Consider the following 25,470-nt stretch of genomic DNA (forward strand, 5'->3'; position numbering starts at 1 on the left):
AATCACGGTCGGTTGTATAAATAGTAAAAGAGATTGTACATAGACACACGGTCATCGATTGCGTGCTTTTTACCGCGACACTTTGTTAATTCTAATTAACAAAGGTTAAAAACTTAAGACTGAACAAAGAAGAAATTTGGAAGAGCACAGTAGAATTTCAAGGTAAGATTCTGTTTTAAACCATTTAATTACATAATTTATTTTAATATTACAAAAGTTAAGCTTACACAATAATATTAGTGACCAGCGGTATAGTTTAAAATAGTATTCATTAACACTGGTAACAATACTATTGTGATGAAGCTCCCTCCGCAAAGGCTTAAGCAACATGAGGCCGAAAAACACGAGCGGCATTTTTGCTCTTAGCTACTCCTCCCTGGTACGGGCCGTATTTACTGGATCCCCGTGTCGTATACGGTACAGCACGGGGGCTCCAGCAAAGCATTGAGGCGTTAGGCCCAAAGCAACGTGTTCAGAGTTTTTTTTAAACCAAAAGAGGGCGCCAGTATCAAGACGCTTGGTCCCAAACAACGGGATCGCCATTTTTTTTTGGGTTTTTTAATTAACAAAAGTGTTTTTACTTCATACATAGGGAAATTTACCTTTTGATTGTATTGTAACAAAACTTATGCAATCAACAATCCCTAAAGGGATAAAGTCATAATCAAGGGTTAATGTGACTTGCGACACTCATTAACAAGGAAATGGTAATTATTTTTAAAATATTTTTTTTACTTTCATTTTTGACATTTGTTATTAAGAAATTGTCTTAAACGGTTACAGTTCCTTCTACTCTAAAGTTTATTTTTTAATGTTTTTTTAAGTAAGGGTGAATTTCGAAATATAATTTTGTAGCTTTAATTTTTTAAACGAGGGTGAAATGAAAATTTTAGAGTTAGCATAAACTTGATTTAGGCCTAATTGATGTGATTAGTTTTGTTTTGAGATAAATTTATTATTTTGAGGTTAAGCTAAGAATCAGTAAAGGAATTTTCTCTGAACCCTTGACTTAAATAATTTCCGGTTGATCACAGATTCTTTTCTAGTTGCGTTTAGTGACATGTATCAAAGCATAATTATATGGAGCCTCGTTTCTTTGATAAGTGTCTCTTAACGCAGCCAAGGTTTATCAGATGTTTATTTTGGCTTTTGTTCCGAACTAAGAATGTATCAGTGTTCAATATGCGGGACAAAAAGACCATCTTTCAACAAACTACTAGCGCATTATCGCAACCTACACAAACATGATCCGAATTAGAAAATAAAATGCAATTTGGGAAACTGCGGTATATCTTACACAAATTACAACTCTTATAAAAGTCACGTTCAGCGTAATCACAAAAATTATTTGAGAGAGTATGAAAATTCTGAAGTTGGTAACGTAGTAGTACCTTTCAATCCTGGAGAAGAACAGGTCGAAGAGTTAGATAATGGTGCAAATCAAATGGAAGCGCCAAATTCTGATGATTATTTAGTAAACTCGAGGAAGAATTTTGCGTTGACGCTTTTAAAAATTAGAGAAAAGTATTTACTCCCACGATCCATAGCCAGTAATATTGCAAATGATATTGGTGACATAGTTGAGAACGTTGAAGACCTTTGTAGAAATGCTAATGCAAACCAAATACCTGCCACCGAGGCTCTGACTGATATCACGAGAAGTGAACATAAATTAAATTTGTTTTGCGCGCAAGAACTAGATTTGCTTCTACCCACAGAGTATACTTTGGGGGAACATGAACGAAATGGTAAAACATTTAAAGACACGTTTCAGTATGTCAATATCTTGGAATTACTGAAGAAGATTATGTGTTTCGATGATGTATGGGAGGAATTTCAAAGATACACTGAAATTAATAATGAGCGTGAAAATGACAAACTAACTGATTATAACGACGGAGAATTTTTCAAAAATCATCATTTGTTTAAAAATAATAGGTCAATGCTGCGAATACATTTATATACGGATGAGCTGGAATTAGCTAACCCACTAGGCTCCAAACGCGGTAAACACAAAATAAGTGTTTTTTATTTTTTCATTGGCAATTTATCGCCCAGATTTAGAAGTAAATTGAGCAATATTTACTTAGCTGTTATAGTCAGAGATACCCTGGTTAAAATTACGGTTATGAACCCATCATTCACCCTCTCATTCAAAATTTAATAACTTTTCAAACGGAGGGTATATATATCAAGATAAGAAATGTGGTCATTAAGGGCGCTTTAGCCACAATATCTGGCGATAATCTATCGTCCCATCTCTTGGCTGGTTTTAATAAAGGTTTTTCTGGCATGAGAATATGTCGACAGTGCATGGCTTGCAAGAAAACGGTCTGTGAAAAGTTTTTGGAAAGGGACTTTACATTACAAACTGAGCGAGGCCATTTATAACACCTTCAAGCTATTTTAGAAAACCCAACTAATACGAAAATATCCGGCGTGGTTAAAAAATCGCCATTTTTTGACATCCCTGGATTTAAACTGACTGAAAGCTTCCCCCCTATTATTATGCACGACCTGTATGAAGGAGTAATACCTCTTGTTTTGAAGATATTTTTAGCTGGCCTTATCACTGGTGATATCTTTTCGTTCGATGGCATGAACGAAATTTTAACTGAATTCCAATATGCTTGCCTTGATACTGCCAATAAACATGGTATATTTTCAAAGGGCATGATATTAAAAGATGCGAATTTAACAGGGTCTGCGGCCCAGAAATCTTGCTTCTTTTATCTTTTTCCCTTTATATTTGGGGCGCACGTTCCTCAAGATAATATTTATTGGAAAATATACTTAACTCTAAGAGAAATAGTAGATATTTTTGTAGCTCCGGTTATTGAGAAATATTGGCTTCCACATGCCAGCGATTTAATAGAGCAATTTTACCAGAAACTAAAGGAATTGGCCCCTACAAAGTTTACTCCTAAAGTCCATTATCTAATTCACTACCCTCGGCTAACCTTGAAGTATGGTCCACTAAGAAGACTATCTTGCATTAGATTTGAAGCAAAGCATCAAGATATTAAGCTAATGGCCAGTAGAGGTCGAAATTTTACTAACATCGCCAAAACATTAGCAGTGCGCCACCAATATTCCCAATGTTATGACTTTAAAGGAAAAAAATGGTCTGAAAGACGATGATCACGAAAAATATGCAAAACCTTTGTTGTTTTCTACTCTCCCATATGATCTAAAGGAAACAATTAGAGATTGCTCCTATTTAAATGTCGAAAAAGAGAACCTGATAGTCTTTTTAGTCTAATGAAATCAAAATTAAATCAGTATCATATAAAATGAAAACCTTTGTAACTGTCGATTTAGTTCATGGTGAAAACATACCAGTTTTCCTAAAAATTGCACGCATTTTAAAAATTCATGGTCTTTGGATAATATGTGGCAAAATTTATACGGCTGTGGAGTTTTCACCACATCTTAATGCTCTCGAAGTCAAAGATTCAAAACTATGGAAGATCATTAAGCCTGGTGGTGAAATTGACTTTTCAGCAATGAACTCTTATTACGTGAAATCTAAACTGTACATCTGTTTAAGATATCATGTTTGTCATTAATTTTAAAGTCACATTGTAAAAACCACACTTATTTTTTAATACTAACCGTGTTTGAAATTTATCACTTTCATGAGTATAGGAAACCCGAAGTTATTGCGTTACTTGCGACGATCGAACTAAAGAAATAATCCTACAACAACCTTTCACCATGGAAAATCTGTCTACCAAGATTAGAAAATCCTTCAAAACTGATTTCAAAGCAATTAAACTCCTCTCACCAAAGTGGAAGAAATTTGTTGACATAGAAAGTGATGACGAAGAGAGTCCACCCGATGGTTCGGAACTAAATATTCATGGGAAGATTGCTGTTCGACAACCTAACAATGAAGTTGTAGAAAGGGCTGAAAATGGAATAGTCGTTCCTTCAACTTCATCGTGAGTATTAAAACCTTAGTAGTATTATTGTTGCTATAAACTATAACTTCGGATTTATTAAATGTTTACAGCGGCAGTTCTGAATCAAGTATGATGATTGAAAATGATGATGGAGGGGAGCCATCGCAGATCGAAATAAAACTTCCCTTATCATATAAAATCCCAACATTGCCACATAACATCATGGAGCTCATTAAGGAAAAAATGGTTTGGTTTTTCACATCCGTTACTCAGCGAAAATAATTCAAGTATTATATGAAGATATTACCAGATATACTATGTAAGTGCAAATTAAATTTAGTTTTTTATATCGTATTGTGAATATTACTAACATTCAAAGGACAAGTATTATTTAAAATCTAAAAGTTTAACCCCAAGATGAAAGATGTCTATTATTTTGCACGCCTAAAAATAGGGGTTATTACGAAATATCATGGATCTGAATTTTATTATTTTTAAGTAACAAAACTATTTGTGACATTTAAGGTATCCTACTCACGATGAATATGTCAGAGTCGTCACTGCTTTAGTGAAAGAGAACTGATTTTTAGTCTGTAGAAGCAAAGAAGGACCTGAATATGTGAGTTTTATTATATAAAATACTGTTAACATTCAAATGTTATTATCAAGTGCAATTAATTATGTAAATTCTAAATTATCTAGGCTACCTGGCTCGCAAGCTTAAAATCAAAGTTCAAAAGGGAAAGAAGACCTTTAACCCACTTACAATGCGTCCAAGCTGCTACAGAGAAGCATTCAAGTAATAAAAGAGTAAACAAGGAGAAACCCTTTGAGAAGAAAAAAATTCAACGAATCGAGGCTGAGTTGTGAATAATTTAATTTTTATAAAATTAAATGAGCAATTTTTAAACTTGATTATTTAATTCTTACAGGATGAATTTCTAGAAGATGAAACAAGCATTAATGCCCATCTTCAATGTATAGTGGAAGAGTGTAAAAAAACGAGGCCTATTGAGGCAATAATTGATGAAAAAATGAAGCGCACGTTTCATTTTCGGCAAAAATTGATGGTGGAGAAAAATGTTCCAGAAATTTTGGAAATATTTCCAAACTTGAAAAATGCCAACGAGGTCAGTGTTGGTGACGTTCTTTATTCAATTATGCATCGTCAATTATATGTGTTTTCCCCCATGTAGCTTATTAAGGAATTCCAACGAGTTATCAGGATCGAAATGAATCCGGAAAAGAAGTTAATTGCATTCATACAGCCGCTTGTCAAAAAAATTCACGGTTATTTAAGAAATTATACAAACAGATGGAGGCCCAAAAGGATTTTCTGAATGATGAGAAGTTTACTGGTAATGTTAATTTCAAAATTTTGAACACTGTAAAATCCAGGGTATAGCAATAGTTTTTTTAGAAATGGAGATCAATGCCAGTTTGCTGCTTTGCCAATTATTTTCAAAGAGAATCCAGAATTGCTGTCAACCGTGAATCCCGCGACCCACGAGAACGCCGTGTTGCAAGTTGAAGGTGACGAAAATTCGGGTAAACCTTGTAAACTAGTTTTGGAAACTGTAAAATTCAATGTTCCGACGATTACAAGGGGTTTCGTTTTAATGTTCGTTTCTTATTATGTTTTTGGGATCGCGTATCCATTTGGATTACAGAAAACCTTAGAATTTATTCAAAAATGGTTTTTGTTATCGAGCCATGTTTGAAAAAAATTTCAATTCCCATTAAAAACGCTATGAATAAATTGTTGTAAAAATAAGGCACCAAAATATTGGAAAATGATGTAAAAAAATTAAGTATTAAATATGAAATTCCTAACCCATAAACCTTTTGTTATACTACTTCGAATAATACCTATAGTGGGTTGTAAAAAGACCTTTAATTGGTTTCTTTCATTCCAAGAAAGAATTCAAATAATACCTTTCTTCTAAAAAGTAGGTTTTAAAAAGACCTTTAAGGGGTTTTTTAATCCCAAAAATGGATTGAAATAATACCTTTCTGCTAAGAATTAGGTTGTGGAAAGACCGTTAAGGGGTTTTTTTAATCCCAAAAATGGATTCAAATAATACCTATCTTCGAAAAAGTAGGTTGTAAGAAGACCGTTAAAGGGTTTTTTGATCCCAAAAAAGGCTTCAAATAATACCTATCTTCGAAAAAGAGGGTTGTAAAAAGACCGTTAAAGGGTTTTTTCAATCCCAAAAATGGATTGAAATAATACCTTTCGTCGAAAAAGTAGGTTGTAAAAAGACCGTTAAAGGGTTTTTTGATCTCAAAAAGGCTTCAAATAATATCTTTGATGGTACTTTTGCGTACCTTGAGATATCAAAAAATACCTAGTTTGTAAGGTATTTTACAGTACCTTCAATTGGAGGTATTTTTTCGTACACTTATATGGGTTGCCTGGGGATGCAACGAAAAATACCATGTAAGGTATCGAATAGTCCCTTTTTTTAACAGTGTAAGTGTAAATTGCAGGTCTGAATTAGAATTATCCTTTAAAAGACTAGACCAAGTAGACCCCTCTATCGTCTTTGACCAACTAGCCGAACTACTTTATGACGATGAAATTGAACATTTTTTTCAAGGACCCGTAAAAATAATATTCCATATAGTGAAAATTCCCGAAGGATACGGCCGATCTAGTCGTCGTCATCTTAAACCCTTCAATATTTTCTCTAAAGATAATCGTGGATTACGAGTACCGATAATCTATGCCTGGCCCGAAGTCTTTGTGTAGCTATTTCTCATCGTGACTACATGAACAACAAAAACAACAAAGAGTTAAAAGCTCATTACGAATCCATATCCAGAATAGGTCCCCACAACAAAATTCCATAACAGCCGCTTTAGACCTATGTCGCAAGGCAGGAGTCACCCTAGACGAATGCGGTACCCCCGACTCATTTCAGAAATTTAAAATTTATTTATCGGCTTACTCTATCTTTGTCTATAAATTTTAAAATAGGGTACCCATTTTAATTTTAGGAGAGAATGAACCCAGCGATACTAGACCCCGTCTCTTTCTTCTTAATGAGAGTAATCACTACAATGTAATTACGAATTTAAAACCCTTATTTAGTCATGATCACTTTTGCGAGAAATGTCTTACCCCTTACTGGCATATTCAGTCCCACAAATGCAACGACTTTTGTTTTAAATGTATGCGTCCGACAGTTTGTCATGGTCGCGAAAAAACATGCGGGTCATGTTTGCGAAAATTCTGGGGCGATGACTGTTATACCAGTCACTTGATTGCAGAAAACAACAAAAAAACCTCTTTGTGAACGCCTTTGCCATTGTAAGAGTTGCTTTAAAATAATTGATAATGGAAAACGTACTACTAGGCACACATGCGGGGAAATATATTGTCAGGTCTGTGGAAAGCATCAACCTAGTGATCACTTGTGCTACATTCAAGTGATTAAGGATAAAAACCCCGCTCTTATCCCTTCGAAAAAACCTCGTCGTAATATACCTGAACACATGTACGTTTTCTTAGATGTAGAATGTATACAGACGAAAGTATGTCAAAGGAAGCTGGGGGCTTACGAACATCAACCTATTTTATGCGTCAGTATCTCAGTCTGTGAGGACTGTATAGACGAAAAATCCCTAGATTTTAATTGTCTTAAATGCAACCAATTTGGGCCCTGAAAACAACGATTCACAACCGGTAAACCCATAGCTCTATTCATGGATTATTTGGTCAGTTTATTTGACGTGAAGAAAGTTATCGTGCTATCCCATTTTGGCAGCAACTATGACAATCAATTACTGATTAGAGAAATAATCAATCGTGACGAGAAATTTGTCCCCGAAACTCAGAAAATTAACGGCACACGAATTTTAGAAATGAAACTTTCTAATCTACTGTTCCTAGACTCCTACAATTTTATTCCTGTGGCCTTATCTAAATTCCCCGGCACTTTTGGTCTCCCTAATGCCGCCAAGGGGTACTTTCCTCATTTACTTTTCAACGTAGTTGATCTCGAGTTCGATATTGAAAGACAGGAGGAGACTAACTACGTCTTGGAAAACACTCTACCACCTACAGAAGCCTATGGTTGTCAGTACTTCACCAGGAAAAACTTGGACACCATTATAAAATGGCACAATGCCGAAGGCAGTAAAGAGAAAGGGTTTAACTTCTTAAACGAGCTGAATCATTATTGCGAGAACGACACTCTACTTCTCTTTATAGGGTGTATAACCTTTCGGTCTCTTCTCCTCAAAGTCACCAATGTAAATCCTTTTAATTGCGGCTCAGTTACTCTCTCTGGCGTTTGTTCTTACGTTTTCAGGAAAAATTATCTTAAATCGAATACCATTAGTATCATTCCCTCAAACGACTACAGACTTGGTGAGAACCAATCTTTAGGCGTCTTTGAATGGCTTGAATGGACTTCGCATGACAGAAATATCCCCATTCAATCCTCTTTTAGGGGTAAGGAAGTTAAAATACAGACCATGAAGGTAGATGGCTATTCCCCGATCAACAAAGAAGTGTTTGAATACATGGGCTGCTATTATCATGGATGTAAAATACACTTTTCCATCAATAGAAACCAGATCTTACATGGGGACCCTACTGAAACGTTAAACACAAGATACACAAAAACTGAGAAGAAAATTAGTAGAGTCACGAGAATATAAAGTAAACGTCAAATGGGAATGTGAGTGGCAACCAGACAAAACAAATAACCCCGAAATTATTGACTTTTTAAAAACGGAGTGATATTCGCATTAAAACGTCCAAAAGGTTAAACCCTCGCGACACTTTCTTCGGCGGATGTTGCTGCGCTAACAAGCTCTACCATAAAACAACGGTTACAGAAAAAATGCACTACGTTGAATTCACTAGCCTACACCCCTTCGTCAACAAAACGGTAAAAATTCCTATTGGTCATCCCAAAACTATTCTAGATAATTTCCCAGACATCTTCTCTTTTGATGGACTCCTTAAGTGTGATGTACTCCCAGCCCAAAATCTAGTACATCCGGTATTGCCAGCTCGAATAAATGGGAAGTTAACATTCCCCCTGTGTTACACTTGTTGTAAGACACAATTTCAAGGGGACTGCACCCACACACCTGATCAAAGAGAACTGAGGGGCACGTAGGTAACCGATTAGTTGCGGTACGCCGTAGAACGAGGATACAAAATCACTCAGATGTATGAATCTTGGTCGTACCAGGTAACACAATACGATCCCAATACTAAACAAGGCGGGCTTTTTAAAGACTACGTAAACGCTTTCCTTGAGTATAAAACGATAGCTAGCGGTTTTCCTGCTGATTGCGTCACCCAAGAGGATAAAGAAAACTATGTCAAAAATTACAAAGAAGTTGAAGGGATCTATTTAGACATAGATAAAATAGAAAATAATGAAGGCTTAAGATGCCTGAGTAAACTCATGCTTAACTTTAACCATTTTTAAGCTAAAATTCTTAACTATAATTAATTTAACATGGCGTGGTTTTTTGCAGGAACATGGAAAATTGAAGGACATGAACTATAAACAGAGCTTAATTATTCAAAAATATAAGCCCTTTGAATCTAGTGCTACTACTACTGCCAAATCCAAAGCCAAAAAGACGAATGTACCTCTAAAGGAAAATACTCCTAGTGCCTTTTTTTAATATGAAGAAAAACTACAAGTCTGTTTTTAATTTAATATGAAGAAAAACTACAAAAAAAGTTAATTTTGAAGTCTGTTTTTACAATGTCGTTATAATTTTAGTTTTTTTTATAAAGAAATTTCGGCATTATTTTAAAATTCGAAGTGTGTGTGTAACTTTTTTTTATTTTCAATATGTATGATCGAACAGTTTTGTTTTCTTATTAGAAGTCATTTTTGTACTTATATAAGATTTAATAAAGTCGCATCTTCGGGGTTTTTTAAGAAAGTAGATATTGATTGAACTAAAATGGCACCGATTAATTTTGCAATTTACGCATTGCAATTGCAACTTGAGACGAGTTTAAATTAATAATGATAAGACTTAAACGTTTTTTTGCAGAAGCCACAAGTCCAGAACTGATCAAATATTTTTGAAAATCTATTGGACATCTTTGGGCGCTGATCAATAAGATAGAGGGCGCAAAGCCGTTGATCACGCATTCAATATTGAACGGCTTTACACTCGATGATAAACAAGGCAAAGAGGCTATACACGAAATAGTATGTACTTTCGTGGTAGGGTAGCCGTTACCATGGTAACCGTGGAACAACAGAGTACGGCTTTTTTTGTTTTATTTTTTTGCGTCTCTCCGAAGTACTCAATAGTCATAACTTATCTATAACTATAGAAGTCAAAGTCCAGCCTAAACGGCTTTACCTAGAAGGCTGAACTTTTGCATGGACGTTACTGTTAAGTAGTAGACACGCACTTAAAAATATTTTTAAATTCCCCCGCTATCTTGAAAAATGGCGGCCATAAATGTAAATAAAAAGCTCTTTGAATATCGCTAATATTCAGTTTAGGGGTTATGGCTTTTGACCTTCGATTTTCTATCTATAAATGTTCCGAATTTTCCGTCATTTTTGGCAGAAACCTAATAAAATGTACCAACGGGCATCGCCTGGTGCCTTTGCTACCAGTACAGTAGTCCTAAGAATTTCTGAAGTAGACAAGCAGCTTTTCTCTATTTTTTGTTCTTTAAAAATCCTTATTTGTCAGTCATGCCCATTTGGAAATAGTTGCCTCCATAAAGTTCATATTTTGGCGGGGAAAAAGGAGAGATCAAGGGCTTTCTTCCCTCCCGCGAAAAGAGTTTATAGATCTCTCTGTTGCGGCATTTGCGTTAAATATGCTTGTGGCCATATACCTTTTCAATTTATGTTTATTTACTTTATACGGAAACCTCATTATCCGCGAAGTAAAAGTTCCCGGAAAAGATCACAATTTTTAATTTATATAGTATGTTAGCATACTGGAAATATTGAATATTGTAATTACTTTCGCAAATAATAGTTAATTTGACAAAATGAAATTGATAATGATATAAAAACAACATTTAAGAAATAAGAAAGCCACTTAGATTAATAAATACTGTGACAATAAGACCAAGGCCCAAGTTGGCAGCCCCTGAAGGTAGGCTAATCCTATACGCAATGACTCATCCCGGTAAAAATAATAGCGACCCAGGCTTAGGATAAGTGATTCACGGAATCGCGGTTAATTTATACAAACAAAACTATCCTTAAGTAAGAGTTAAATTCATAACCTTACCGAAGAATTGGTGAGAATTCAACAAGGGCACACAAAAAATGCTTTCTTCTAATTTGGTTTCAACAACTAGTTCTATACACGGGATAGCAAGTGCCCAGAATGGCGTCTTAACGAAAACTGAGCGCTAACAAACGCCGACACGTAGAAGCCAAAAAAAATCTTTTTTCTCTTGCCCCGCCCTATCACGTGGGTCTAGGAATGTGACATAGCCCACTGGGGAATCCTATATCACCCCTGTGTCAACACCCACTGGGCCAAAATACAGAACAAAAACCGAGTAAAAAAACTTTTGTAAGATCAACTTATCGTTCGTAGATTTTTGGTTGGCCGTGCTAGTAGAGTGTTCCCGTTGACTGCGGAACACCCTCAAAGATCCCCCCAGGCCGGGTCAGGGGCTCACTATAGGATGTTCAAATTCCCGCGTTGTCCAGAAGGAACACACAAAACGTTCATCAGCCAACACGGCCAATAGCAGCAAGTTCACTCGGTGAAGGCACAAGTGTCCAACGTCCGTATCAAACACAAGTCCGTATTAAACGCAAAGCCCGGAAGATAATGGCGCGAAATTCAAATGTTGTTCCTCACTCGGGGCACCATTTGTAATCGCGTGCTTTCCACTAAGACCCGAAAACACACGACTACGAAATTTCAGTTAAATCCAATGCATTTATTAAAATATAAATCTGGTTAAATTATATATACAATCCGTTTGTAACAATAAATCTACAATCCGTTAAATAACAATCATTAAGTAAATAAAGTCAATTACTCTATAAAGTATTATTAACTGCTTCTGATGCCGGTACTCCTCCAACTGCCCTGATTCCCGGGCTAGGTTTGAATTTATCCCCTCGGGCCTCCGGGGAACGTCCAATCCCGGCTCTCGAGCAGACGACAGGTCTAAAGTTCAGCTTCCGGGGCCGTCTAGCGGGGAACTTTGGTATCGGTTTAGATCGCTCCATGTGGTGGTGAACCCAGGTAACGGGCTCCCCCGTTACAAAGCTGGTATCCCTTCTTTGAAGTTGCCATTTTTTCTAGAACTACTATTCAATGAAAAATGTTTGGAGAAAAGTGTTCATATGGTAACCTTGTTGAAGATTTTGTTTTGCGAAATTAGAATGTTTCGTGTTTTTGGTACAGAAAGTTTTTATTGAGGTGACCGACTGAAAAATCACTCCAAACTTTATGATAATTAATTACGACGGTTGGATAAAATATAACAACAACTCTTTATTTAAACGCCAGTTAAAGGTAATTCTGCTCATTTAGAGCTGGCTCAGCCTAAACAATTTGTCGATTTGGGGGCTAATTAAAGGTTTAAGAATTTGCCCATTTGGGGCCTAACTAACGGGGTTGAGAATTTTGTTCTCGACTAAAGGATTTCCACAACTACTTGACGGGGGGTGTATTTTCGCTGCGCTCATCCGCTAGTTGTATGTTTCATTCTAGAGCAAATTTGTTCTCTGTATTATATAAGCAATACAATATAGTCCGCATGTCGAACTTGACAAGTTTTGTAGTCTTCTTTTGTTAAACGACCATTTTCTAGAATTTCTTTTAACAAATTCTTTAATCGAGGGGAGAAAGTTCCCTAAAGCCAATGAGTCAAAATAATAACCACGTCTCTTGCCATCAAAGTAGACGCTGACCCAGTGAGACCCGTCTTTGTAGTTATTGTCTAAATTTATTATAATGGACGAAGGAAACTTGTCAATTTCTTTGGGTAATAAATCACTTGGATAAACCCCCATGAAATGCGGCGTGAATCTTACAAATCGTGTTATCTGTTCGGCATTCATTATATCTCTTAACAAACGATTGACACGTTTCAATTTTTATCTATTTGTAACAAAGCCTGGAATTCGGATCGTACGATGCAGCTTAGTGTATTGGGCGTGGGTTTTTCAAAACCCAATTCTAATCTTAACTGTCCCTGCTTCGTAGGACTCCAATCATCGCAATGACTCGCGCTACCGTCAGGTGTCAGGTCTAAACAGTATATGGCGTAGCACGAGGCAAAGTCATCCATAGAGATATTGTTCCCCTTGTGGTTGTAGTGACTGTTTGACCCCGAAAATAAAGTGTAGTAGCTTCGGACAAATTGCTTTTTACTGTAGTGGGGTTTTAACGCTTTGGAGGGGTATTGTTCGGAATTGATGAATGCTGCTAGATGATTGACATTCCAATGTCCAAAGTCAAAGGGGTTACTATCCAACGTTCCATTGTAAGAGGTGTGTTTTACAATAGCGATTTTAACCCGTGAAGGCTGGGTACCTAGGTAAATGTTTCCGATTGATGTTGTTAAGATATTTGGCGCAATTGTGAATATTTTAGTTTCCGTTCTAGTGTAACTATATTGGGCGACTTTAATGCTTAAAGCTTGTTCGTGAGCAAATAGAATTTTAGGAGCTAATTGAAGCTTTAAGACGTATAATACGGCTTCAACGATTACGGGTTTATAACCATTGCCTGACGCGATAAGTTTACCCATAAGACAAAAACTAGCTTTGCTTCTATGTAATTTTAATTTCATAGAAACGCCGTTTATCAGGTATCGGGGGATATTGAACATATCTACGTAAAGGCTGGAATACATTTCAATTTCCTCGGATAATGCTACGAGTTTCTGACGTTTAACAAAACCCATATTTTCTGTAAGCGAATCCATGCTTCCGCCTGTATCCTTGTAAAACAAGGAGGCACCCAAATGGGATTCTTTAGCTGCCGGACCGTATGACGTCAGGGCCAAAAGCAAAGCCGTAGTACGCTTAGTTACTAGCAGCGGGTGTTGTTGCGCAATCACCCAGCTCCAAATCGACACGCTCAAATTGAGTGTGTTGGAAATTATTAACGGGTCCAACCTCGTCAGTGGCTGTTAAAGCGGTTCCATCTTCATTTACAATTTTAGTTCTGGTGTACAGCATTGTTAACGCTGTATCCACGTATTCGCTGCCGCTAGACGTTACTTCAAATTCAATAGGTTGGTCGCCTTTCAAGGAGTCAAAGGTTGATACGGAACCCATTTGGAATTTTCGATGGCCGTTTGAAGGGGAGGGGTGGCGAAAATATCGAAACCCGTGCTGCAAGCTTCAGTCATTTTTTAGGGAGAGAAAATATCGCGAACCGTTTTGAATGAAAGTTTACGTTTATCTGATTTAAATTTGTTTGTGTTGCTTTGTTTTATAGATTTCTTTCTCTTTGGTATTTTTTTCTTTTTAGCTAGTCTTTTCTTTTGTTTGGCACCCCCTCCTCTACCGTATTGTTGTTGTACATCATCCAGCGTTTCGGTGAATCTTCTTTTAGCGGAAGTTTTCAGATCCTTTCCAGCGGCGACATCGTTTATAATCTCTGAAGATGTGCCCAGAAGTTGGTTACCAATGAACTTTGCCCCTTTAATTAAGAAAGGTGATACGTATCTACCGAAAGATTTCAAGAACGAGCCAATGCCTTCCCCGTTTTGGCCATGACCGTGTTGTCCCTGTTTCCCAACGTAAAACGTCAGACCACCACCTGACATCGCTTGTTGAGTATAATAATCAGTGTAGACACATCTTTTGTTATCTAACGCGTTGGACTTGCGCATCTTAAATGAACTTTACAGTGCAACAGTCCAAACTGAAATAAAGCCGGTTCGCCCATGTGATCCTTTATATAAATGCCAACCTCGCTAATATAATGTTTTGACAAAGGGACGTAATGGGGTGAGACAAAAGTAAGGCACACGGCATCCCCGTGTTTCTTGTCTTCGATGGGTATAATACGTAAGAGGGGGGCGTGGATGTTACCGACAATTTCCCCTTCTACCAAGTCGCAATAAATATATAATTGAGATGGTACGTGGTAGTTTAGCCTGGCTGGTCTATCACTCAAACCTTGTATATTGAGATGGTCTTTGTACCCCAAGATGTCGGCTAATGATTTGTGGGTCTTGAAGATAACTTTTGTATCACCAGTGGCATCGGTTTTTAGTTTTACATGTCCCGTCGTTTCATTAATATGAAATAAAGAAGCTGTTTTTTCGCATACTTTGGAAGTATTGATAGTTTCCACAACGTGGTTTAGTGATTTGTAATGACCAGCCGGTATATTATGCAGCTGATAGATTTCGTTTCTGGTCAGTTTTGCATCTTTTCGTTCAACCTGGTATGTTAAGTCGCATGACTTGGGGTTTTTGGGTTTTTTAAAGTTGCCATCATCCAATGAATCTTCAAGTGTTTTTCTCTTATTGGTTTTGTATATTACATTGTAGAAGCTGTTTGTATAAATTATCTCTACTAACGAAATTTCCCACTGTCCTTGTAAATTAATAGGATCCGGTAGTTTAGTGATGTAACTACCCATAGTGTTATTAGGGTAGATATCCATACTAGCGTCGCTAGGTAGCGATAAATAGAATTCAAATTTTCTCGACATTTTCGGCTATTACCCAAGAGTTCTGTGATTTAGGTAAACCGATAAACGATACAAAATATTCTAATTTTCCTTTACGTTTACGTTTCTTGAGTATGGAGTCTATCTTAAACAGTTTGGGCTCCACTGTTCGAATGAGCTGATCAGAGTAAAACAACCCGCTTATATGCTTGTTGTCCAAATCTTTCAGACGATATAACACTGGTTTTCTGAAACTCAGAATAGAGGAAATGACAAATACTTCCGTCGAGAAATTAGGATCATAACCTTTGGAAAATTCTGGTTTAAGCTTGCTTATTCTTACGTAATCACCAACACGAAATTTGACATCTTTTTTAGTAGGCTTATTACTCAATTCAGGCTTGTAAATGTTTTTGTATACTTCCAGAACGTTAGATGGGGAAACATTATCGGGCGCCATTTTTATTACGGAATGATAAGAGGCATTGTAGCCTTTAACTATGTCTGTCAAATGATCTATATATCTATGTGAATTGAAATGAGTCAACATTTTGAATATTCGATGTTTCAAAGTTTTAATTAATCTTTCTACAAAAGGACAGTGGAATTTTTCTGACGTCATAGAACCGTATTTGATTTTATTTTTCTTTAGAAGTTTTTGCGTACTTGAATTAATAAATTCTTTTCCTAAATCGGACCAGATGGCTTTAGGTTTGCTTTGTTCGATGATTATTTCGAGAGCTTTCGTAGCTTCAGCAGCGTGTTTTCTTTTCATGGGTACCACAAAAGCTTTTCGGAAAAAGCAATCAATGCCTACCATAAGGTATCTGTAGTTATCATTGTATTTGGCGATTGACCCCAAATCAGCAAGATCTACTTCGACTCTATCCGAGATGTTAAATACAGGGATTTTACGTCTTTTGAGTTTATTTATAGCAGTTTTATGTAAAGTGTATACGTCCGTAGATTCTAGAAAAGATTTAACTTCGTTTCTCGAAATGTCAAGATCTCGGACTGCTTGGTACAAAGGGTTTAATCCAGTGAAGGCGGCTTTGTGTTTACTATTGAGATAACTGTTCTTTAAGGTTTCTTCTTTTTGGAGCCGCGATAGACCTCCCATAACGTCTTATTATAAGGTTGTTTCTTCAAAATTAAAGGGCTCGTTTTATTGTCAAATGTTAATCTTTTCTTCGCTTTTAAATAAGTTCGTGGTCGAAGTTTATTCTTCTGAGGTACAGAGTGGGGTGACGTCTTTATAGACACAGGTGCTACTGGTGGCGACGGTTTAACTGGTGGCGGGACGATAAAGTTTTGGACAAAGGATTGGAATTCCGTCCATCCCGTAGGGGGAATGGCGATGAGTGACGGGGGCACGCCTTTGTTATTGAACAATGTAGGATGTATAGTAAAATATACTAGTTGCACTTTATCTGAACCAGGGATCTTAAAGTTATTTACAAAAAGAGCCTCCGCGTCGTCCCAACGTATACTATGGGCGTTATCTGCCAAGTGATCGAATAATTTTCTTGCAGCTGCCCTATATTTCAGTGGAAACATATTAATCCATTTGTCGTGTTTATTCGATGGGCGGGGTTTCGAGATATTCTGGTATCGTTTCATGATTTCTTCGTAAAAACCCACTTGGTTCTTTCGTCTAAAGACGGATTAGAGATAATTAGATTCATCTCTTTATCCAACTCTGATAATACTGTATTGGCTTTTGGAATTTCATTATTTTGCGTTATTGATTGATGTTGAGGAATAGGGTTGGGTTCGTGTTGCTGTTCCAAAGGCACTAAGGTCATTTTATTAGCGTAACTAACATTTTGTTCAAGGCTCGAAATTACTGGAAAAAGGACGCTAAAAAAACCACTTCCGGTTTGTTTAGATAAAATAGCTCTTTTGTCCTTCCAATGAGTATTTTTGCAAGCAATCTTTCGAATATGTTTCTTATGCTTACACAGTTTATTATATACGTCTGGTTTCAAATTGACGGCTCCTTGTAAGGCGTTGTGACAACACTCGCTAATTGAATCAATAATTTCCCGATTAGAATTTTTAAGAATAGCTAGTCTTTGAGGTTTTTTTAATTGCCCCAAAGCGGCTATTAAATTGATATTTTTAGCGGCTAAACTTTTTTTCTTTTTATTCAACGATGTTTTCTTGACCTTCCTTGGTGGTGACATCGTAAAGAATGATTGAATTTAGGAAATTTTGTTTAATTATATAGTTTTCTTCTTGGGAGTATAGATGACTATTTGTTCTCCCGGTAAAATATTTGTTCTAAACCTTAAATCGGAATGACATTTCTGGGTTAAATCGCAAAGTAAATACCCGTGAGGTTTTTCAGTTGCATCCAAATAACATTCCACTATAAATTTAGAATTGTTGGGTGCCAATTGTTTAGAGAGAGCCACTAATTGCATAAGATCTCTTACGGTTTTCATAAGAATCATGTAATGAGCGTTTAAGGATGCTGTTCTCAAGTTTTTTTCAAATATATTTTGTAAAAGGGTAATTACGAATAATTTCCTATGATGTGATTGTTTAGTAAAAATTTCTGATAAAATATTATTCTTATTTTCTAACATGAGATCATCTAATACGATTAATGTTGTTTGAGAGTCGTCGTATACAGTGACATCGGGTAAACCTTGACGCATAATTACACCCATTTCTTTCAATTCATCGTAGCAAGGTTAATATATACTATAACGCCAAACAACTAAATCGACTTTAGGTTCAAACATTTTATCCTTATTTTCTATTATTCGTTTACATAAAACTGTTTTGCCAGATCCCGAAGGACCGAAAATAATTAAATTTCCGGGAGTTGTGAATGGTATCATATTCAATACTCGAATGACACTAATTTATAATAGATATTCATATTTAAACGCCTATAATTAACACGCGGTCGCGCGCGCGGTTTCGCGAAACGGGGGCCCGCGTTGTTGCCACCCCACACACCGGCGCGCGCGCGAGACCACCCTTACCCCTATCCTATAAAAAAAAATTTTATAGGATTTCCCCCCACTATTAAAAATAGGGTAGATATTAAAAAAGAGTAGAATTTTATAGAAAATGCAACAGATTTTAAGTTCAATTCATTTTATTGTAAACTCAAAATTTATAAAAAAAAATTTAGCGAGTATAAAATTAAAAATGACTTAACATATGCATTCTATTTTTCAAATAAGTTATTTGACCCGAAATTACAGAGAACAAATTATAATTATAAAAATTGTTTTCAAGATTTTCTTCTTGAAGCACGTTGTTAAATTTCATCACCACCTGGTACGACGTTATAAAATTGGTGAAGTACCCAACCACGACGTCAAATTTTTCGTGTTGTCCATTTAAATAAGGTATACGATCGTGGTCCCCGTATAAATTTTCATAAATTTCGTTATAGAACTCTATAATAATATCGGCCATACGTGTAAATACAATTTGGTGGTTACTGATCTTGATAAGATGCTCCTTAACGGCGCTTGAAACTCGATTCAAGACCGCTGTTTCCATACTGGTCAAAACAATGGAATCCTCATTTAACAAATCTTTAATATGACATGTGTTATGGTATGCCACAACCATTGTCTTTTCATTGGGGGTATCGTTTAAAACGATTTCAAAATTGTTGGCTTCATGGGCGGCAGTCCAGCCCGCTAATACGGGCAAACGGGGAATCAGCTTTTCCCAGGTTTCCGTAGAAATGGCAAAGCTTTTAACCGAGTGCTTTCGGCATAGTCGAACCTCAGGATCCAGCGTACCGTTCACGAACCCCGTTGTTAAGAACAACTCTTTCGAGATGTGGAATCTCCCGTTAATTTTTCGTTCATTAGTTACGCCAATCTTCCTTTTGCCTCCTTCTTGATTTTCCATCTTGCAAGTTTAAGGTCTCTCGAATAATGATACTCTCCTCTGTCGAGTCAGGGGTTTTTATACCAAAATTTCTTACGTAGCTATTGCGAAATATCTATTGTCCTTGACTGTTCCATTGTTAGACTGTAAGCGTATTTTTATGTCAAAGTTCGGAAACCACAGATTAAGGAATTCCAGCACCCCCAAAATCAATAAAATAAATAATACGATAAGTATTTTTTGGGGATTAATCTCCAAGATCTGACGAATTAGCGACATCCTTTGTGTACTTGACTCCATAACGACTTACGAGTAAATAAGTTATACAATAGTAAACTTGACCTATTTATCTATTAATAGAGACAACCCAAACCTGTCAATATTTGATTGATTGATTGAAGAAATTATTTTCTTACATCTTCATGTAATGTCGTAAAAACCCCGCTAATGGAAAGACGCATCATCTCTTTTGTTACAATCCTTTTGTTGAATTATAAAATCTATTGACGACTCATCCTTTTGTTACCATCTGCCACCTGGATGTCAATCTTATGTCACTCATTGTTGATTGGCAAACAAATAGTAGTTTAATCACGTCCGAAAGGACAACGTACCATTGAGCAATAGAAGCTTAGGTAACCATCCACCCACCCCCTTTACTCTCCCCTACTAATAAGCCTAGAGAAATTTAGTATAAAATAACGAGAGAGAACAACAGAATATCGCATTCGAACTTTAGATCTCGTAACATCAAGATGGATCCTGAATCACTTCGCTGGAATTTGGATGAATTAGCTGTAAATAGGCCTTGGCCCCTTACTTCACTATACAAGTTTTATTTTTTCCTATGTGCCTATTTACACATCGACCCTGCTAATGTACCTTCAACTTTACCCAGCTTTATTACGAACGGAGGTTTAAATATAATCGAAACTTTCCTGGATATTATCACGTACATGAGAACCGTCCCTAGAACACCGGAGGACTGCCATACAATAGACGAATTGGACCACCTAAATAACTTAATTCCTAGACCTCTAAATATTTCTTATGCCGAACGCATCGAAAGACGCCGGAATGAATTACTACCCAATATCCATGTAGAAGAAACATTAATCGCAGAATTCAATAACCCACAATACGATATAGAGATGGCGGCATTCTTGGCTCAGGAATATCAACAAAACGACCCTTTTCAGTACCTTTCTCTAAACTTCTCCGACCACCTACCCAGCGAAAAGGACTCTCTTGTGGATTCGGAAGACGCCAATGCGTACGACCAATGGGGTGGCGGCTGCCCCCTTCGCCTATTGAGGATGTCCCATGTTGCGAGATTTTAGAACAAAGCGAAAAATTCTATGAACAGTTTAATATGTATGGTAGAGAATTAGTTCTAAATATCACTGATGACCCTGTAGATAGTATATGTACTATTACGGATCACGTATTAAGCGAGTACAGAGCAACGGATTATGTTCAAATAACGTTGAGAAGCTTAGGTATAAATTGCAGGTCTGAAATAGAACTATCATTTAAAAGATTAGACCAAGTAGACCCCTCCATCGTCTTTGGTCAACTAGCCGAACTACTTTATGACGATGAAATTGAACATTTTTTTTCAAGGACCTGTGAAAATAATATTCCATATAGTGAGAATCCCTGAAGGATACGGTTGATCTAACCGTCGTCAACTTAAACCATTCAGTATTTTCTCCAAGGATAGACGAGGAATACGTCGGATTACGAGTACCGATAATCTATGCCTGGCCCGAAGTCTTTGTGTAGCTATTTCTCATCGTGACTACATGAACAACAAAAACAACAAAGAGTATAAAGCTCATTACGAATCCATATCCAGAATAGGTCCCCACAACAAAATGCAAAAAACAGCCGCTTTAGACCTATGTCGCAAGGCAGGAGTCACCCTAGACGAATGCGGTACCCCCGACTCATTTCAGAAATTTAAAATTTATTTATCGGCTTACTCTATCTTTGTCTATAAATTTGAAAATAGGGTACCCATTTTAATTTTAGGAGAGAATGAACCCAGCGATACTAGACCCCGTCTCTTTCTTCTTAATGAGAGTAATCACTACAATGTAATTACGAATTTAAAACCCTTATTTAGTCATGATCACTTTTGCGAGAAATGTCTTACCCCTTACTGGCATATTCAGTCCCACAAATGCAACGACTTTTGTTTTAAATGTATGCGTCCGACAGTTTGTCATGGTCGCGAAAAAACATGCGGGTCATGTTTGCGAAAATTCTGGGGCGACGACTGTTATACCAGTCACTTGATTGCAGAAAACAACAAAAAACCTCTTTGTGAACGCCTTTGCCATTGTAAGAGTTGCTTTAAAATAATTGATTATGGAAAACGTACTACTAGGCACACATGCGGGGAAATATATTGTCAGGTCTGTGGAAAGCATCAACCTAGTGATCACTTGTGCTACATTCAAGTGATTAAGGATAAAAACCCCGCTCTTATCCCTTCGAAAAAACCTCGTCGTAATATACCTGAACACATGTACGTTTTCTTTGATGTATAATGTATACAGACGAAAGTATGTCAAGAGAAGCTGGGGGCTTACGAACATCAACCTATTTTATGCGTCAGTATCTCAGTCTGTGAGGACTGTATAGACAAAAAATCCCTAGATTTTAATTGTCTTAAATGCAACCAATTTGGGCCCCGAAAACAACGATTCACAACCGGTAAACCCATAGCTCTATTCATGGATTATTTGGTCAGTTTATTTGACGTGAAGAAAGTTATCGTGCTATCCCATTTTGGCAGCAACTATGACAATCAATTACTGATTAGAGAAATAATCAATCGTGACGAGAAATTTGTCCCCGAAACTCAGAAAATTAACGGCACACGAATTTTAGAAATGAAACTTTCTAATCTACTGTTCCTAGACTCCTACAATTTTATTCCTGTGGCCTTATCTAAATTCCCCGGCACTTTTGGTCTCCCTAATGCCGCCAAGGGGTACTTTCCTCATTTCCTTTTCAACGTAGTTGATCACGAGTTCGATATTGACAGACAGGAGGAGACTAACTACGTCTTGGAGAACACTCTACCACCTACAGAAGCCTATGGTTGTCAGTACTTCACCAGGAAAAACTTGGACACCTTTATGAAATGGCACAATGCCGAAGGCAGTAAAGAGAAAGGATTTAACTTCTTAAACGAGCTGAATTATTATTGCGAGAACGACACTCTACTTCTCTTTCTAGGGTGTATAACCTTTCGGTCTCTTCTCCTCAAAGTCACCAATGTAGATCCTTTTAATTGCGGCTCAGTTACTCTCCCTGGCGTTTGTTCTTACGTTTTCAGGAAAAATTATCTTAAATCGAATACCATTAGTATCATTCCCTCAAACTACTACAGACTTGGTGAGAACCAATCTTTAGGCGTCATTGAATGGCTTGAATGGACTTCGCATGACAGAAATATCCCCATTCAATCCTCTTTTAGGGGTAAGGAAGTTAAAATACAGACCATGAAGGTAGATGGCTATTCCCCGATCAACAAAGAAGTGTTTGAATACATGGGCTGCTATTATCATGGATGTAAAATACACTTTCCCATCAATAGAAACCAGATCTTACAGGGGGACCCTACTGAAACGTTAAACACAAGATACACAAAAACTGAGAAGAAAATTAGTAAACTAGAGTCACTAGAATATAAAGTAAACGTCAAATGGGAATGTGAGTGGCAACAAGACCAAACAAATAACCCCGAAATTAATGAATTTTTAAAACGGAATGACATCCGCGTTAAAACATCCAAAAGACTGAACCCTCGCGACGCTTTCTTCGGGGGACGTTGCCGCGCTAACAAGCTCTACCATAAAACAACGGGTACAGAAAAAATGCACTACGTGGATTTCACTAGCCTATACCCATTCGTCAACAAAACGGGAAAAATTCTTATTGGTCATCCCAAAATTATTTTGGATAATTTCCCCGACATCTTCTCATTCGATGGGCTTCTCAAATGTGACGTACTTCCGGCTCAAAACCTGATACATCCGGTTTTGCCAGCTAGGATAAACGGGAAGTTAACCTTTCCCCTTTGTTACACTTGTTGTAAGACACAATTCCAGGGGGACTGCACAAACACACCTGATCAAAGAGAACTGCGGGGCACGTGGGTAACCGATGAGTTGAGGTACGCCGTGGAGCGAGGATACAAAATCACTCGAATGTATGAAGCCTGGTCGTACAAAATAACCCAATACGATCCCAAGACCAAACAAGGTGGGCTTTTTAAAGACTATGTAAACGCCTTTCTGGAGTATAAAACGATAGCTAGCGGTTTTCCTGCTGATTGCGTCACCCAAGAGGATAAAGAAAACTATGTCAAAAATTACAAAGAAGTTGAAGGGATCGATTTAGACATAGATAAAATAGAAAAGAATGAAGGCTTAAGATGCCTGAGTAAACTCATGCTTAACTCCTTTTGGGGGAAGTTTGGACAAAACACCCGACACGTCTCAACAGATATAATAAAAGACGCCAAGACTCTATATGAGTTACTGCTTAACCCTGACAAAGAGGTGAAAACGCTATTGACACTAAATGACAATACTATTCTCGTCAAATCAGAAGATATTGCGGAAAACGAGATCGCTCACAAGCATACAAATGTAGTTATAGCGTGCTATACAACAACTATGGCACGCCTTCACCTTTTAAAACATCTCGAAATGGTGGGAGATCTATGTTTTTATATGGATACGGACAGCCTTATCTACCTCTCGCCAGATGGCGTCGCTATACTCCCAACAGGTGACTATCTTGGTGAGCTAAAGAATGAGTTAGAGCCTTACGGCAAAGACGCTTACATTTGCGAATTTGGAAGCGCGGGGGCAAAAAATTATTCTATGAACAAATACGATCCTGCATCAGAAAAAATCACCAACATAATTAAAGTTAAAGGTTTTTATTTAAATTCATCAACGGAAAATCACGTCAACTTTGATATAATGAAAAAATTATTAGGCGTAAACAACCAGGGGAAACCCGAAATGAATTCAATCCAAGTACCCATTGGCCCCCAAATTCGACGATTACCTAATCATACTTTAATTACAATTGATCAAACTAAAACATATCAAGTAGTCGTCGACAAAGTCAGAGTTTTCCCAGACTACACCACAGCTCCATACGGGTATCTTAAGTAAATTTAAATTTGTAAAGTTGTATATAATTGTATAGTTTTTAAGCATTTAATTAATTGGGGATTTTTGTCTGCAGACTTTTTTATTATTAATTGTGATTAGTAATTAAAATAAAAATTGCCATTATTTTTTACTTTATATTATGGTCTTTATTCCTTCAAAACCATCTTTTGTTAAAAGCCTATACAATCAATCAAATATTGACAGGTAAAGAGAGGAGATCGAGAAAATCCGACTCCTCCCCCTTGAGTGGCCGCCATCTTGAATTACCGTATACTGGCGCTCTATTCTCTGGTGCGTAATCCATTTTTGATGAATTTAATTTAACATCTTGAAAATGGATAAAATCTCACAAATAGCGACCAGAGTGGCGATTGAAATTCCGTAAAAGTATATGGTGAAAACGGGGCTGAGAAACCCAAGAGACAACGAAGTCGTCTCTTGCAGTTGATTGAAGTCCGTCAAAAGCAATTTTCGAAACCTAAAGGCATCCTGATTTTCTCTTGGAGTTGCTTGACGAGTCTCCAAAAACCTTAGTGATCTGAATTAAAAACTTTAATTAACCATCTAGCATCAAATCAAGGAGTAGTGGTTATTGTGAACATCCTTTCATAGACAAAGCCTAGGTTATTATTACTATTATTATTTGAAACGAATAGACAATTCCATTAAATATTTGCCGTAAAACCAACGCCATATTAGGAGAGTTCTCTCACGCCAAGAGGCAACGCCAGATGGAGCTCCCGTTCGCTACGTGTGGGAGGCTAGGCGACTCACACTGCCGCGTGCGGTGCATCTCAGCGGGAGGGAACTATAGCCTAATATGGCAGCCTGGCTCCTTTGCTGTTTACTTTTCCTATGGCATTACAGGAATAGTACAT

The 25,470-nt window shown here is 37.1% G+C and overlaps 3 protein-coding genes across 3 annotated transcripts; all 3 read left to right on the top strand.

Annotated features, from left to right (window-relative positions):
- The first annotated feature begins 328 nt into the window (after positions 1-328).
- Positions 329-3,262, top strand: LOC149658540 (uncharacterized). Its single transcript, XM_089844764.1, has 6 exons — positions 329-379; positions 1,331-2,006; positions 2,059-2,066; positions 2,182-2,331; positions 2,551-3,078; positions 3,197-3,262. Exons 1-6 carry the CDS (start codon positions 329-331, stop codon positions 3,260-3,262), a joined length of 1,479 nt encoding a protein of 492 aa, XP_089700890.1.
- LOC149658541 (uncharacterized) lies at positions 2,595-5,593 on the top strand. The gene is made up of 7 exons (XM_089844817.1): positions 2,595-3,944; positions 4,016-4,224; positions 4,431-4,524; positions 4,608-4,771; positions 4,838-5,035; positions 5,102-5,263; positions 5,317-5,593. The coding sequence occupies exons 1-2, from the start codon at positions 3,718-3,720 to the stop codon at positions 4,185-4,187; spliced, it is 399 nt and encodes a 132-aa protein (XP_089700943.1). The 5' UTR covers positions 2,595-3,717; the 3' UTR covers positions 4,188-4,224; positions 4,431-4,524; positions 4,608-4,771; positions 4,838-5,035; positions 5,102-5,263; positions 5,317-5,593.
- A 16,536-nt stretch (positions 5,594-22,129) lies between these two features.
- Positions 22,130-24,592, top strand: LOC149658542 (uncharacterized). The gene has a single exon (XM_089844766.1). The coding sequence runs from the start codon at positions 22,130-22,132 to the stop codon at positions 24,590-24,592; it is 2,463 nt and encodes an 820-aa protein (XP_089700892.1).
- Positions 24,593-25,470: the final 878 nt, after the last annotated feature.

This window comes from Phalangium opilio, unplaced genomic scaffold, assembly GCF_054372755.1.
Source record: "Phalangium opilio isolate 3A_F unplaced genomic scaffold, DU_Popi_V2 ptg000077l_1, whole genome shotgun sequence".
Taxonomy (NCBI): Eukaryota; Metazoa; Arthropoda; class Arachnida; order Opiliones; family Phalangiidae; genus Phalangium; species Phalangium opilio.

Coding starts and splice junctions, on each gene's coding strand:
- LOC149658540 (XM_089844764.1), top strand. CDS start 329: ATGAGGCCGAAAAACACGAGCGGCATTTTTGCTCTTAGCTACTCCTCC. Junction 380..1,330: donor CTCTTAGCTACTCCTCCCTG/GTACGGGCCGTA, acceptor AGTCACGTTCAG/CGTAATCACAAAAATTATTT. Junction 2,332..2,550: donor GCATGGCTTGCAAGAAAACG/GTCTGTGAAAAG, acceptor CTTGTTTTGAAG/ATATTTTTAGCTGGCCTTAT.
- LOC149658541 (XM_089844817.1), top strand. CDS start 3,718: ATGGAAAATCTGTCTACCAAGATTAGAAAATCCTTCAAAACTGATTTC. Junction 3,945..4,015: donor GTCGTTCCTTCAACTTCATC/GTGAGTATTAAA, acceptor AAATGTTTACAG/CGGCAGTTCTGAATCAAGTA.
- LOC149658542 (XM_089844766.1), top strand. CDS start 22,130: ATGGATTATTTGGTCAGTTTATTTGACGTGAAGAAAGTTATCGTGCTA.